Genomic DNA, 12,476 nt, shown 5'->3' on the forward strand with positions numbered 1-12,476 from the left:
TCGAGTAAAACTGAAGTGATATCAGGTGTTCCCCAGGTAAGCGTCCTGGGACCTCTGCTGTTCCTGATCTATATAAATGACCTGGGTGACAATCTGAGCAGTTCTCTTAGGTTGTTCGCAGATGATGCTGTAATTTACCGTCTAGCAAGGTCATCCGAAGACCAGTATCAGTTGCAAAGCGATTTAGAAAAGATTGCTGTATGGTGTGACAGGTGGCAGGGAAAAGTGTGAGGTGAGCCACATGAGTTCCAAAAGAAATCCGTTAGAATTCGATTACTCGATAAATAGTACAATTCTCAAGGCTGTCAATTCAACTAAGTACCTGGGTGTTAAAATTACGAACAACTTCAATTGGAAAGACCACATAGATAATATTGTGGGGAAGGCGAGCCAAAGGTTGCGTTTCATTGTCAGGACACTTAGAAGATGCAACAAGTCCACTAAAGAGACAGCTTACACTACACTCGTTCGTCCTCTGTTAGAATATTGCTGCGCGGTGTGGGATGCTTACCAGGTGGGACTGACGGAGGACATCGAAAAGGTGCAAAAAAGGGCAGCTCGTTTTGTATTATCACGTAATAGGGGAGAGAGTGTGGCAGATATGATACGCGAGTTGGGATGGAAGTCATTAAAGCAAAGACGTTTTTCGTCGCGGCGAGATCTATTTACGAAATTTCAGTCACCAACTTTCTCTTCCGAATGCGAAAATATTTTGTTGAGCCCAATTTACATAGGTAGGAATGATCATCAAAATAAAATGAAAGAAATCAGAGCTCGAACAGAAAGGTTTAGGTGTTCGTTTTTCCAGCGCGCTGTTCGGGAGTGCAATGGTAGAGAGATAGTATGATTGTGGTTCGATGAACCCTCTGCCAAGCACTTAAATGTGAATTGAGGAGTAATCATGTAGATGTAGATGTAGATAAACGTGTCGGAAGCCAACAGTGAATTTTACAATCAAATTTGATCGCTTACAAGGGCCTTGAAGTCGTCAATTGATATTAAAACAGAGGAGTTTGCGACTACACAGCTCTCATTCTACTTATAATGTCGGTTTTCCCAAATTGGAGCTGCTATTTCTCCTTCAAGAAGCTCCTCATTTGTAGTCACGATGCTGGTTGGATCACTTTCGATTCCTCAAACGACCAGAAACATCAAACCCGAGCCCTCCATTTCGCAATTCATCAATATTACCACTCAGTTCCAGAGCCGAATTAAGTGGATTTGAACTGCAATAAATAACGTACTGCTTTTCTTTACGCTTGATGCGAAGAGGCAACGACCTAACTGTGTCTGATACCATATGGGCAGGTAACAATGTTTACCTAATTGCGTGCGTTCTTCCGACAGGCGACCGCAAGTTCGGCGTGCAGCCGCTGGATCCTCTGCGGCTGACGGAGGTGCTGCTGGAGCAGGGCCGCGGGCTCAGCCTCGCTCTCCGAGACGTCGACGTCATCGGCCTGCACGCCACCGACATCAACAGCGTCCGGTCAGTACCTGCACAAACCTTATATTGTTGCCAACATAGTGTGAGATGCCCGCCGTCGAGCAAGCCCGACATTTCCCTATACGCCGCACAGCCGACATGATATCAAACGCTCCTTCAACAATAACGTGACAATCATACAATACAGGCTTCCGCGGCCGGTATTGGCGTAATCCCCGATCCTTGTTTTATGGATAAGGCGTAAATAACTGCCTATCGTTTCGTCTTCCAATGTTAGAGATATCGTCTGAGGCTTTTAACGACTCAGAAGCATATCAGTATGCCTAACTGTGTACTGTGTATATACCCACGCAACAACGGTTCGTGACGTCATCAGACCGCGGAGATTTCCGACGGCGAAGAAGATACCCTCATGTTGTTTTTGGCATGTGGATGATACTTTCTCTATATAGCCTCGTGTAGAAAAAGAATTCTCTCGATTTCTAAATTTTCTGAATAATATTAACTATAAGATAAATTTCACTGTGGAATAAGAGAAAGAAAGGAAGTCAAATTTCATTTTTGGATGTTTAGGTACTTAGAAAACGTGACGCCACTGCAGGGCATAAAATCAACACAAAGCCCAATCAGACGGACAGTTGTCTGCACAAAAATTCCAGTCACCATCCCAGGCAGAAAAGGGGAGTGATAAAATCATTGGTGGACCGGAATAAAAGAATTTGACACTCACAGTACTTGGAGGGCGAGCTCGATAGTTTAAGAATTGCCTTCAGAAGAAACGACCGCTCTGACAAAGAGGTAAATAGGGCATTACAGCCTAAAAGGTCTAGAATGTAGAGCTTCTAATAAAAAAGAATCAACTAAAGGAAAATTTTTCCTTCCATTTCTGAAATCTGTCACAGATCGCATCAGCAAAGCAGTCAGAAAAAAACGGTGTTCATCCAGTATTTGAACCGAACACCCGTCGCTTGCCACAGCAGAAGTACACAAAATCCCTTGCACTTGTGACCAGGTGTACATAGGAAACACAAAAAGCAGTAACACCCGCCTTAAGGGACGCAAGAGCAGTTCTCGCTTGGGCAAGACGGATAAATCAGCAGTAGCAGATCATACACTAGGACCGTGAAACTACGAAATTCGTTTCCCTGACACTGTCGGTTTAATAAGATCTAGTAATTACGACCCTAGAAGGCCATAAAAATTCAAAAGGATTGAAATTAAACAAGTTGTGGGCCTTAGTGTAAAATACAACAGTGCAAACTTTTCTGCATAACAGGTTCCATAGTGTATGTCAGCGAGCCTTCGTCAACTTAGGCTGTGGTTTGATGACGGCACGAACCGACCGTTGAGTAGATACATGTTCATCTTGCTGACCTTGTTAGTCTGTAACTGCATTCTGAGTCGTTAAAGCCTCTGATGATGTCTCCAGCAATGGAAGACGAAACATTAGGCAGAGAATTATGCCTTGGACCAAGACCTTATGCCCGATTGCAGCCGATACTCTGGAGCTTACGAATTAGTCAGTATAAGTAGTCTGCAGAGGTGGTTTGTTCAAATAACACAGGCGGAACATGATACGCATCCCACGCTGTTATGGGTTCTACAACCGCTCCACCAAGCTTGTCTGGGGGAAAATTAACCTTTAGCGAATTTTGAGCAATATTGTTAAAGCAGTGGAAATAACAGGTTGTTGGCATAAAACTCTGTGCACAACCTAAGTCCAAAAAGTTACCTGACTGATATTATTCCTAGCATATACGCGACGTCAGCGGCGTCTTGAACTAATGACTGCAAACAACGGATGTGCGTTCAACTCCTTAGCGAACATACCTCGATTACCGAACAAAAACAATGACGATACTTGGTGTTATCGACATGAACCTACCACAAAACGACAAAGTGCAGAAATTCAGATGAAAGCTAAACGCTTTGGCGACATAACCGACATTCACGCCAATGTGAAGTGCGAGTTGAAGGACTCTTCTGACAGTTTCACATGGTTTTATGAAGGGCCTGTGCATTGTACTCAGGTGGTGAGGAGGGGAGTGGAGGGAAGGGGGGAGGCTGCGTAGAACACCTGAAGCATTAAACCCGTCATCTTAACTTTCCTCTGTGTTTTATTAACGTAGGCTCAGAAACATTTTGGACTGACGGTATTTTTTCGAATATGTGAAAAATACATTCGACGTAAGTATATTTCATTAAAACAGCATTTTATGTGCAAAGTATTGTCAAAACAGTTTTATTTACATGTTTTGTCCCGTTAATGGTCTGCCACGAATTATTGTGAACTTGCACCACAGTATTTTACTCTGAGGTTGATTACTTCCATTGTTAACAAAGCTCGCCTAAAAATCGTTTGTCGAAGTAGCTCGCTCAGCGAAGCAGTTGGACAATCAGAACACTCGTGAAGTCTGACAGCTATTTCTTTGAACAAGGTTACTTATATTGTGTTTTGCAGTTCTGCCCTACGTTCTTGTCACTAATTTTAAGTTGAGCCATATTTTGCCTTTAAAGTGTTTGTCTATTAAGTTTAAATGCATTTCTGTGCATTTTTCACGCAGGCGTTAGTTTTTTATCGGTTCTGACACAACAGTTTGCTCATTTTATCTCGCCAATTGCCAGTGTTAGTTTTACAGCTTCATAATCCAGGCAGACTATATACTTGTACAACTGATTTTTACTAGGATTAATTCACAGCACAACTAAGCTGCAACGATAATGTTCTTTGTGCATTACTCTTTTGCCTCCGCTTTCCGTGGTGTTAAGCGACATTCGAAAATTTTAGTGTACTGGACAAGGAAGAGAGAAGATATTCTTGTTCGTCACTTTGTCGGAATCAATTCGAAGTTCGTTGAAGGTAACTTAGAGGGTCCACATTGTAATTATAGTTTTAAATATTTCAGACAGACGTAGGAAATAGGCTGCTTTTCCACTCAGCGTAGACAAAACTCGCGAGGTACTGCAATCCGAAGGTCAGCTAGAGAAATATACGTGAGAAGTAACGTAATATACTCATTTTTTTATATTCTTTCCAAATAATTATAGTTTCTTTCTATATGTGTAAGTATATTGTATAAATTAATATCTTAACATTACATTATTAGAGTCAATAAAAATGTGTACTGTTAAGTAGAGAATTTTTGGTGTAGCCTACTGCTTGTATTGATTCCTACATCCTGTTTTAGACACACAGAAGGCAAGTTTTGTGACTGCAATAAATAAATAAATGCGGCGAGTAATGTGTTACTTATATGATGTTTTAAAGCTCTGCCCTACTGTCCTTTCACTAATTTTAAGTAGAGCCAGATTTTGCCCTTCAAGTGTTTGTCTATCAGGTTTAGATGCATTTCTGTCCAGTTTTTACGCAGGAGTTAGTGCAGTCAGTAATGGAACCTTAACACCTTTCTTACGTACGTCTTCTATAAGCGACTGTGGAAAAAGATTGCATTGAAGCCAAATACATCATACCAGTAGTCTGTAATGTACATGCATTAGCTTAACAACAGCAAGTAAACTTGCACGACACTGATCAAATCCACTTGCTTTTTAACAACCGTTTGTGTGGTAAACGGGAATGTATTTTTAGAGGGATTTCCAGTCTTTAGACCCCAGAGACGCAAAAAACAAACAGTTAAAATATGAAGACATACTGAACAAAAGTCATACAGTTCACAGACGGGAAGGACACACAATTTTACTTTCCTATTGTAGAGACAGACAGACTAAAGAATTAAACACAAAATAAAATAAATGGTTCAAATCACGAATGGACGACTGACCATGATTAACAAATTTTGCCACAGCGTGACAATAGCTTAAGAAACACGAGAGGAAGCAATGATCTTTACAACGTGGACATGTCTCTTATGTATAACAATGCCAGATACGTGAAATAATGGACCATTTACATTTACGAATTTTTTACCATCAAATTTACAAACAACGCTGTCTTCTAAATGCTGAGACACAGAGAGCATGTGACAGCATGAGACATGTTTACTGTGGGCAAGGAAATGGAGGGATACTTGACTATTGGTAATATGTGTCAAATAATTAGATGCGTCGACTGAATCGAAGAGGTACATACTCTGGTGACAGGAGAAGTCAAACTACAGCCTATTTCGGTTATATTACTCCTGCCATTTCAGGCACTTCTGCTGAGATGCATGTGGTTTACAGGACATGAAGTAATTTGCGAACTTCCATAATTATTCAGCGCAATGAGAAAGTAGGCTCTCGATATGGTTTGAGTCTTAAAAAGAACTTCGCGTATCTGATTTCGCAGTTGTCGTTTGTAACTTCACAATCTAATAACGATTTTTTTTTTACTCTGTATTTTAGCCTTGATCTTCCCAAGGACACCGTGATTGTCAACCTTACTGTACCGCACATAGAAATTTTGGGAAAATACGTAGTGAAGGGGAAAATAATGGTACTACCCATCACCGGAAAGGGAAACGCAAACATAACCCTTGGTAAGTAAATCTCCGTCCTGCACTTACATCTAAACTCAGAAAAGTAGTTTCTTGGCGTCACGGATTTCTGAGATAATAAGCAGCCCCATGTTTCCTTCGTTTTTCAGACGACGTGCGTGTGTCTTACACGTTCCAACACGACCTCGTCAGGAAGGCTGATGGCAAGCAGTACATCAGGGGTAAGAACAACTCACTGACGCTGACTGCTGGCTGGGGCAGTGCGCACCTGGACAACCTCTTCAACGGCGACAAAAGATTGGGTAAATTGCGCGCTCAGTTTTGAAACTTCAGCTCCTTAAACACACACTAAATGAGCACTTCAGTATGACCACCTAATTAACACAGTGTAGGTTCTCCTTGGCCTTCAGCGCAGTAGTTCTGACGTGGCTTCGGCATCTGTCATCAAAAAGTCTTACGGATTCCTGATCTCCACCCCTCGAAATGATGACAACATATGATGTGCAATGTTGTTGCAGCAGTCTGCTTACGTACTGATCAGAGGCAACACTTAACTGTTGCAACAGACTAACTCCAATCACTGTACTCTTTATATGGCTGCGGTACACATTTGTTTCTCTCAAAGTGATATGCATGGTGTCAATTACCTCTGAAGTTAAAGACACAAGGTCTCAGGCTCCGCCCTGGATTATAGTCTCGGTTCTGTGAGGGAGACAGTCTACAAGTTTCTTCAAGGATGCCGTATTCAACTAAAGCTGCTCATTGATGATTAGATCCCCAACAGCTACCAAATTGCGGGGATGCTGTTTGCTGCATTTGAGCCGGTGTTCCAAACGGTCTCGGGCATTGTACGTGGGATTAACACTGACTGATTTGGTGGCCCAGTCGAGCAGCGATAGGATACTTAAGCCTTCATCGAACCAGAAACTATGTCTGCAGCCCTGTGAACATCACTGTTATCGTCTCGGCTGACGTGAGTGCCCACAGTGTATTCGTCATAAAGTTGTAGAAGATAGGACAACGCCGAGAATGTTGAGATAAACGTCTTGGTACGTGTTCACGTTAACCTGAATGAGTAAGACCAAGTCAGTGTACGAAAATCACCCCAAAACATTACAGAATTATCTATGGTCTGCACTACACCTTCCATACACTACAGATTAAATGTCTCGTTGGGCCATCGGTCCGCTCCACGCTTTGCGTCATTTGAAAAGAGGCAAAATCTCGACTCGTCAGACCACACTACATGCAACCAGTTTCTGTGTTGTTTGGCCCACAGAAGGCGTGGAGCTTTATGTGCTGCCTGAGCAATGGCCTTTTGCGAAGACTCCGACTCCACATGTCCACTGCAAGCAGTTTCCTTCGCAACGTTCGTTTGGGAACTGGTTCAGATGGACCTCCTTTCACTGACAGCAGGTCTCTCTGTTGGGTTTGATACCAATTATTTATCATTGCCAAGGCGTTGTATACATCTCCACTGCTTTTGCACCGTATTACATGGCTGGTTTTCTTGTACTAAACGTTGGACAGACCACGTCGGTACTCTAACGAATCGGGCAACTTCATTCACAGTGTGGTCATGGGCACTTCCAACTTCGCTATCTGCTAGTCTCTTCTGTCAGGTCTTCACAGCGACTCTTCTTACTACATAGACTGCATACAACCGATTGGAAATAAACGTCACTTCACTACAATGACTTAGTCAGCTGTGAAATGTCACATGACCTCCTAGAACAAGTTCTACGCCATTTACAGTGCTCCAAAGCGACTATAGTGTACTGTTGTAAGGGGTTGGCTAGTATTTTGTCAGGTGTGCTTACTTCAACATTTTTTATCAAGGTTTTCTTTAAGTGCCACAATTCATATTCCAAATGGAATTTCTCACTGACTTCTAAGGCCATGTTCACTGTGTTAATAATCATCACTTGTTTTTTTCATTAGGATTTCGAGGCCAAATAGACGTCACTATTCATTCAAATGTGATTCATCGTGTTTTCCAATTTATCCCGAGTTTTTCCTTACGTCATTATATCTTACGCAAGCTATACAGACTTCCTTTCTTGCCAGCAGAAGTGCATTTTGAGCGTAGACGAACTACAAACTGTTGGACTCATGTAGTAGGTATGCATTAACACAAGCCTTAAAAAGATTTTCACAAACGCCTTCATATCAAAATGCTTCACTGGGGCACGGTGAAGAACCCGTTTCAATATATTTTAAGAATATACAGAGTGAATCACTTAAAACGGGCACCTCAAATATTGCGGAAATGGAAAGTGCTGTTTATGTGTGGTTTTCACAGAATGGATTGGTAGTCAAGGGCTCGTATGTTGCCAATAAACTTCGTAATAATACTTAGAAAGTGTATTTTTTGTGCAAACATACTTTTTAAAAATGAACAATCCCTATTCATATTAACAACTAAAAGTAGGGTAAATAAGAATGTCAGTGGTGTTTGTTGCTGGATTCTATAGCGAGTAGTTTACGAGATACCCTTTTTTTTTCTTTTTTTTTAGTTTCCACACCGACACTTCTTTGTGCTATTCAGCCTGCGTAGTTGCTAGGTATGATAATGTTATTTTTGCTTACAGCGAACTTGTTTTGTTCCTTGAGTGCATTGTGATTGTGACTTGCTAGTCAGTCAGATACGACAGTCCATGCAGTAGGTCGTTTGGGAACGATGGGATTTACCAATGCATAGAAAGCTGACATGCTCATGTTGTATGGAGAGTATAGTAAGAATGCAGTTTGTTCTTGTACGGTGTATGCTGCAGGATATAGACATCAACCATCTCGGCATTTATTTATCAACTTCTTCACCCAGCTACTTAAAAATGGTAGTGTAGGACCTAGACAACGTAACAGAAGAAAACAAGTGACGAAAGAAGAGGGGCGAAATAAAGGTTCTTCCTGCTGTTGCAGTTCATCCGCATGTTAGCTCCCACACAGTCGCATGAGGAAGTGGCATGGCTCATGCAAGCGCCCTCTGTTGTTCTTGGCATAGGTTAGTTTAGGAAGTAGTGTGTAGGTCTAGGGACCGATGACCTCTGCAGTTTGGTCCCTTCAGAACTCGCAAACATTTGAACATTTTAAGCTGCATGGAAACGATTATGAGAATCGGTTTAACTTCTACACAAAGGCATTAAGACAGGATACTCCAGAAGTAACATGTAGCTTGTTCAGTGATGAATTCACGTTTACCAGTTATGGCGAGGTAAACCGCCAAACCATGCACTATTGGTCTGTTGATAATCCCCGTTGGCTTCGTCTGGTGGAACGTCTATAGAGTGTAAATGTGTGGTGTGGGATAATGAACCATCAGCTCATAGTTTTTCATAGACGGAACACTTAACGCGCACAAGTATTGCAGCCTCCTAATACACCATCTTCCACGTTCCTCTACAGATTAGGAGGAACCTGTGGTACCAACATGACAGCTGTCCAGCCCATAGTGCACGGAGCACCACAGCATGTCTTTATGAATTGTTTCCAAATAGATGGGGGATCGGAAGCAGGAGACCTGAACTTTGGCCGGCCCGTTCCCCGGATTTTATGCCTGTAGATTTTTTTGTGGGGAAAGCTGAAAGATGCTGTCTACAAGGCCCTACCAACTACATCCGATGATATGCAATGACTTATTACTCCAGCCTGCTCGGATATCTCCTCTGAAACGCTAGCACGTGTGCAGCAGTCGTTCCCTACCAGACTGGAAGCGTGTACTGTTGCTGTCACTGGACATTTTCAGCGCAACCTGTGACGGTCAGTTGTCTCGTCACTGGTCGGAATCCACATAACTAGTGTATTCACTTATACTGTTTTTTAGTGTGTGCTACCACAGGTATGGCCAAGTTTCAGCATTGGAACCTCTCAAACTACGATACCTCGTAAACGACTGTCACTAGAATCCTGTAACAAACATCATATGCTTTGTTGTGCTCTCTGATTTTCAATGTTTTAAATGGCAAAAAAAAAAGCTCTGAGCACTATGGGACTTAATTTCTGAGGTCATCAGTCCCCTTGAACTTAGAACTACTTAAACCTAACTAACCTAAGGACATCACACACACCCATGCCCGAGGCAGGATCGAACCTGCGACCGTAGCGGTAGCGCGGTTCCAGACTGTAGCGCCTAGAACCCCTCGGCCACCTCGGCCGGCTTTGAATGGTACAAACTGACTACCAACGATACAGCCTACATCTTCCGTAAGCTGCTGTAGAAGTTGTCACTAAACCACCTACGTACAAAATTGGTGTATTTCGTAGGCTTAGCTAAATATAGATAAGACGACTCTTATTTTTCCTTCTTGTACGAGCGGGAAATTCATTCGAAATTCTAAAATTTTCTTGTCGTTTCCTTATATCTTTCATCGATTGTATTAAAAACTGTATTTGTGATAAATCGTGTATTTGAAACGATTGCAAGTGATGTGTAAAATTAGCACCTCTTGTTAGCTACAAACTATACTTGTGTTTTCTACAATTTTCTGCAGTTGTCTCCTCGTTCAAATAATCGTTCCTCCTAATTTCAGAATACATCTGCGAAATTAGTTATATTTTTGAGAAGTTACGGTATCTTTCAATTTTTGTGCAAAGCTTCTTTTGCAGTAAACCGATGTTGTGAGTTATATCAGTGTATTCCATTAACTTTAGTAGCAAGAGCGTGTCTCAAAAAGGTACGGTATAGTTTGAATATGATATAGCACCCAAACTAATTAAGGTACTCGGGCCATGTTCGGCTTATGCGACACACTGTCTCAAAACGGTTATATGCAATTCGATCACTTTCAACAAGTGCACCTCTGGTGGCACACACACCATCCAGTCTGTATTCCAGCTCTAATCACATCTGGCACAACATATCTGCATCAACTTTGACAATGGCAGCAACAATTCGGTTGTTTAAATCATTGACGTGGATGACAAGGGTTTAGGACACTCTGTCCTTAGCATGTTGTTGTTTGTTGTTGTGGTCTTCAGTCCTGAGACTGGTTTGATGCAGCTCTCCATGCTACTCTATCCTGTGCAAGCTTCTTCATCTCCCAGTATCTACTGCAACCTACATCCTTCTGAATCTGATTAGTGTATTCATCTCTTGGTCTCCCCCTACGATTTTTACCCTCCACGCTGCCCTCCAATACTAAATTGGTGATCCCTTGATGCCTCAGAACATGTCCTACAAACCGATCCCTTCTTCTGGTCAAGTTGTGCCACAAACTTCTCTTCTCCCCAATCCTATTCAATACTTCCTCATTAGTTATGTGGTCGACCCATCTAATCTTCAGCATTCTTCTGTAGCACCACATTTCGAAAGCTTCTATTCTCTTCTTGTCCAAACTATTTAACGTCCATGTTTCACTCCCATACATGGCTACACTCCATACAAATACTTTCAGAAACAACTTGCTGACACTTAAATCTATACTCGATGTTAACAAATTTCTCTTCTTCAGAACCGCTTTCCTTGCCATTGCCAGTCTACATTTTATATCCTCTCTACTTCGACCATCATCAGTTATTTTGCTCCCCAAATAGCAAAACTCCTTTACTACTTTAAGTGTCTCATTTCCTAATCTAATACCCTCAACATCACCCGACTTAATTCGACTACATTCCATTATCCTCGTTTTGCTTTTGTTGATGTTCATCTTATATCCTCCCTTCAAGACACCATCCATTCCATTCAACTGCTCTTCCAAGTCCTTTGCTGTCTCTGACAGAATTATAATGTCATCGGCGAACCTCAAAGTTTTTATTTCTTCTCCATGGATTTTAATACCTACTCCGAATTTTTCTTTTGTTTCCTTTACTGCTTGCTCAATATACAGATTGAATAACATCGGGGAGAGGCTACAACCCTGTCTCACTCCCTTCCCAACCTCTGCTTCCCTTTCGTGTCCCTCGACTCTTATAACTGCCATCTGGTTTCTGTACAAATTGTAAATAGCCTTTCGCTCCCTGTATTTTACCCTTGCCACCTTTAGAATTTGAAAGAGAGTATTCCAGTCAACATTGTCAAAAGCTTTCTCTAAGTCTGCAAATGCTAGAAACGTAGGTTTGCCTTTCCTTAATCTTTCTTCTAAGATAAGTCGTACGGTCAGTATTGCCTCACGTGTTCCAGTATTTCTACGGAATCCAAACTGATCTTCCCCGAGGTCGGCTTCTACTAGTTTTTCCATTCGTCTGTAAAGAATTCGTGTTAGTACTTTGCAGCTGTGGCTTATTAAACTGACTGTTCGGTAATTTTCACATCTGTCAACACCCGCTTTCTTTAGGATTGGAATTATTATATTCTTCTTGAAGTCTGAGGGTATTTCGCCTGTTTCATACATCTTGCTCACCAGATGGTAGAGTTTTGTCAGGACTGGCTCTCCCAAGGCCGTCAGTAGTTCCAATGGAATGTTGTCTACTCCGGGGGCCTTGTTTCGACTCAGGTCTTTCAGTGCTCTGTCAAACTCTTCACGCAGTATCGTATCTCCCATTTCATCTTCATCTACATCCTCTTCCATTTCCATAATATTGTCCTCAAGTACATCGCCCTTGTATAGACCCTCTATATACTCCTTCCACCTTTCTGCTTTCCCGTCTTTGCTTAGAAC

The 12,476-nt window shown here is 41.9% G+C and overlaps 1 protein-coding gene across 1 annotated transcript in view; it reads left to right on the top strand.

Annotated features, from left to right (window-relative positions):
- LOC126155239 (protein takeout-like) overlaps positions 1 to 12,476 on the top strand; it is a 67,244-nt gene that overhangs the window by 41,710 nt on the left and 13,058 nt on the right. The window contains exons 3-5 of the mRNA XM_049916216.1: positions 1,348 to 1,486; positions 5,789 to 5,922; positions 6,030 to 6,182. Of these exons, the coding sequence (XP_049772173.1) occupies positions 1,348 to 1,486; positions 5,789 to 5,922; positions 6,030 to 6,182 (426 nt within the window). The remainder of the gene's footprint in view (positions 1 to 1,347; positions 1,487 to 5,788; positions 5,923 to 6,029; positions 6,183 to 12,476) is intronic.

Source organism: Schistocerca cancellata, chromosome 2 (genome assembly GCF_023864275.1).
Source record: "Schistocerca cancellata isolate TAMUIC-IGC-003103 chromosome 2, iqSchCanc2.1, whole genome shotgun sequence".
Taxonomy (NCBI): Eukaryota; Metazoa; Arthropoda; class Insecta; order Orthoptera; family Acrididae; genus Schistocerca; species Schistocerca cancellata.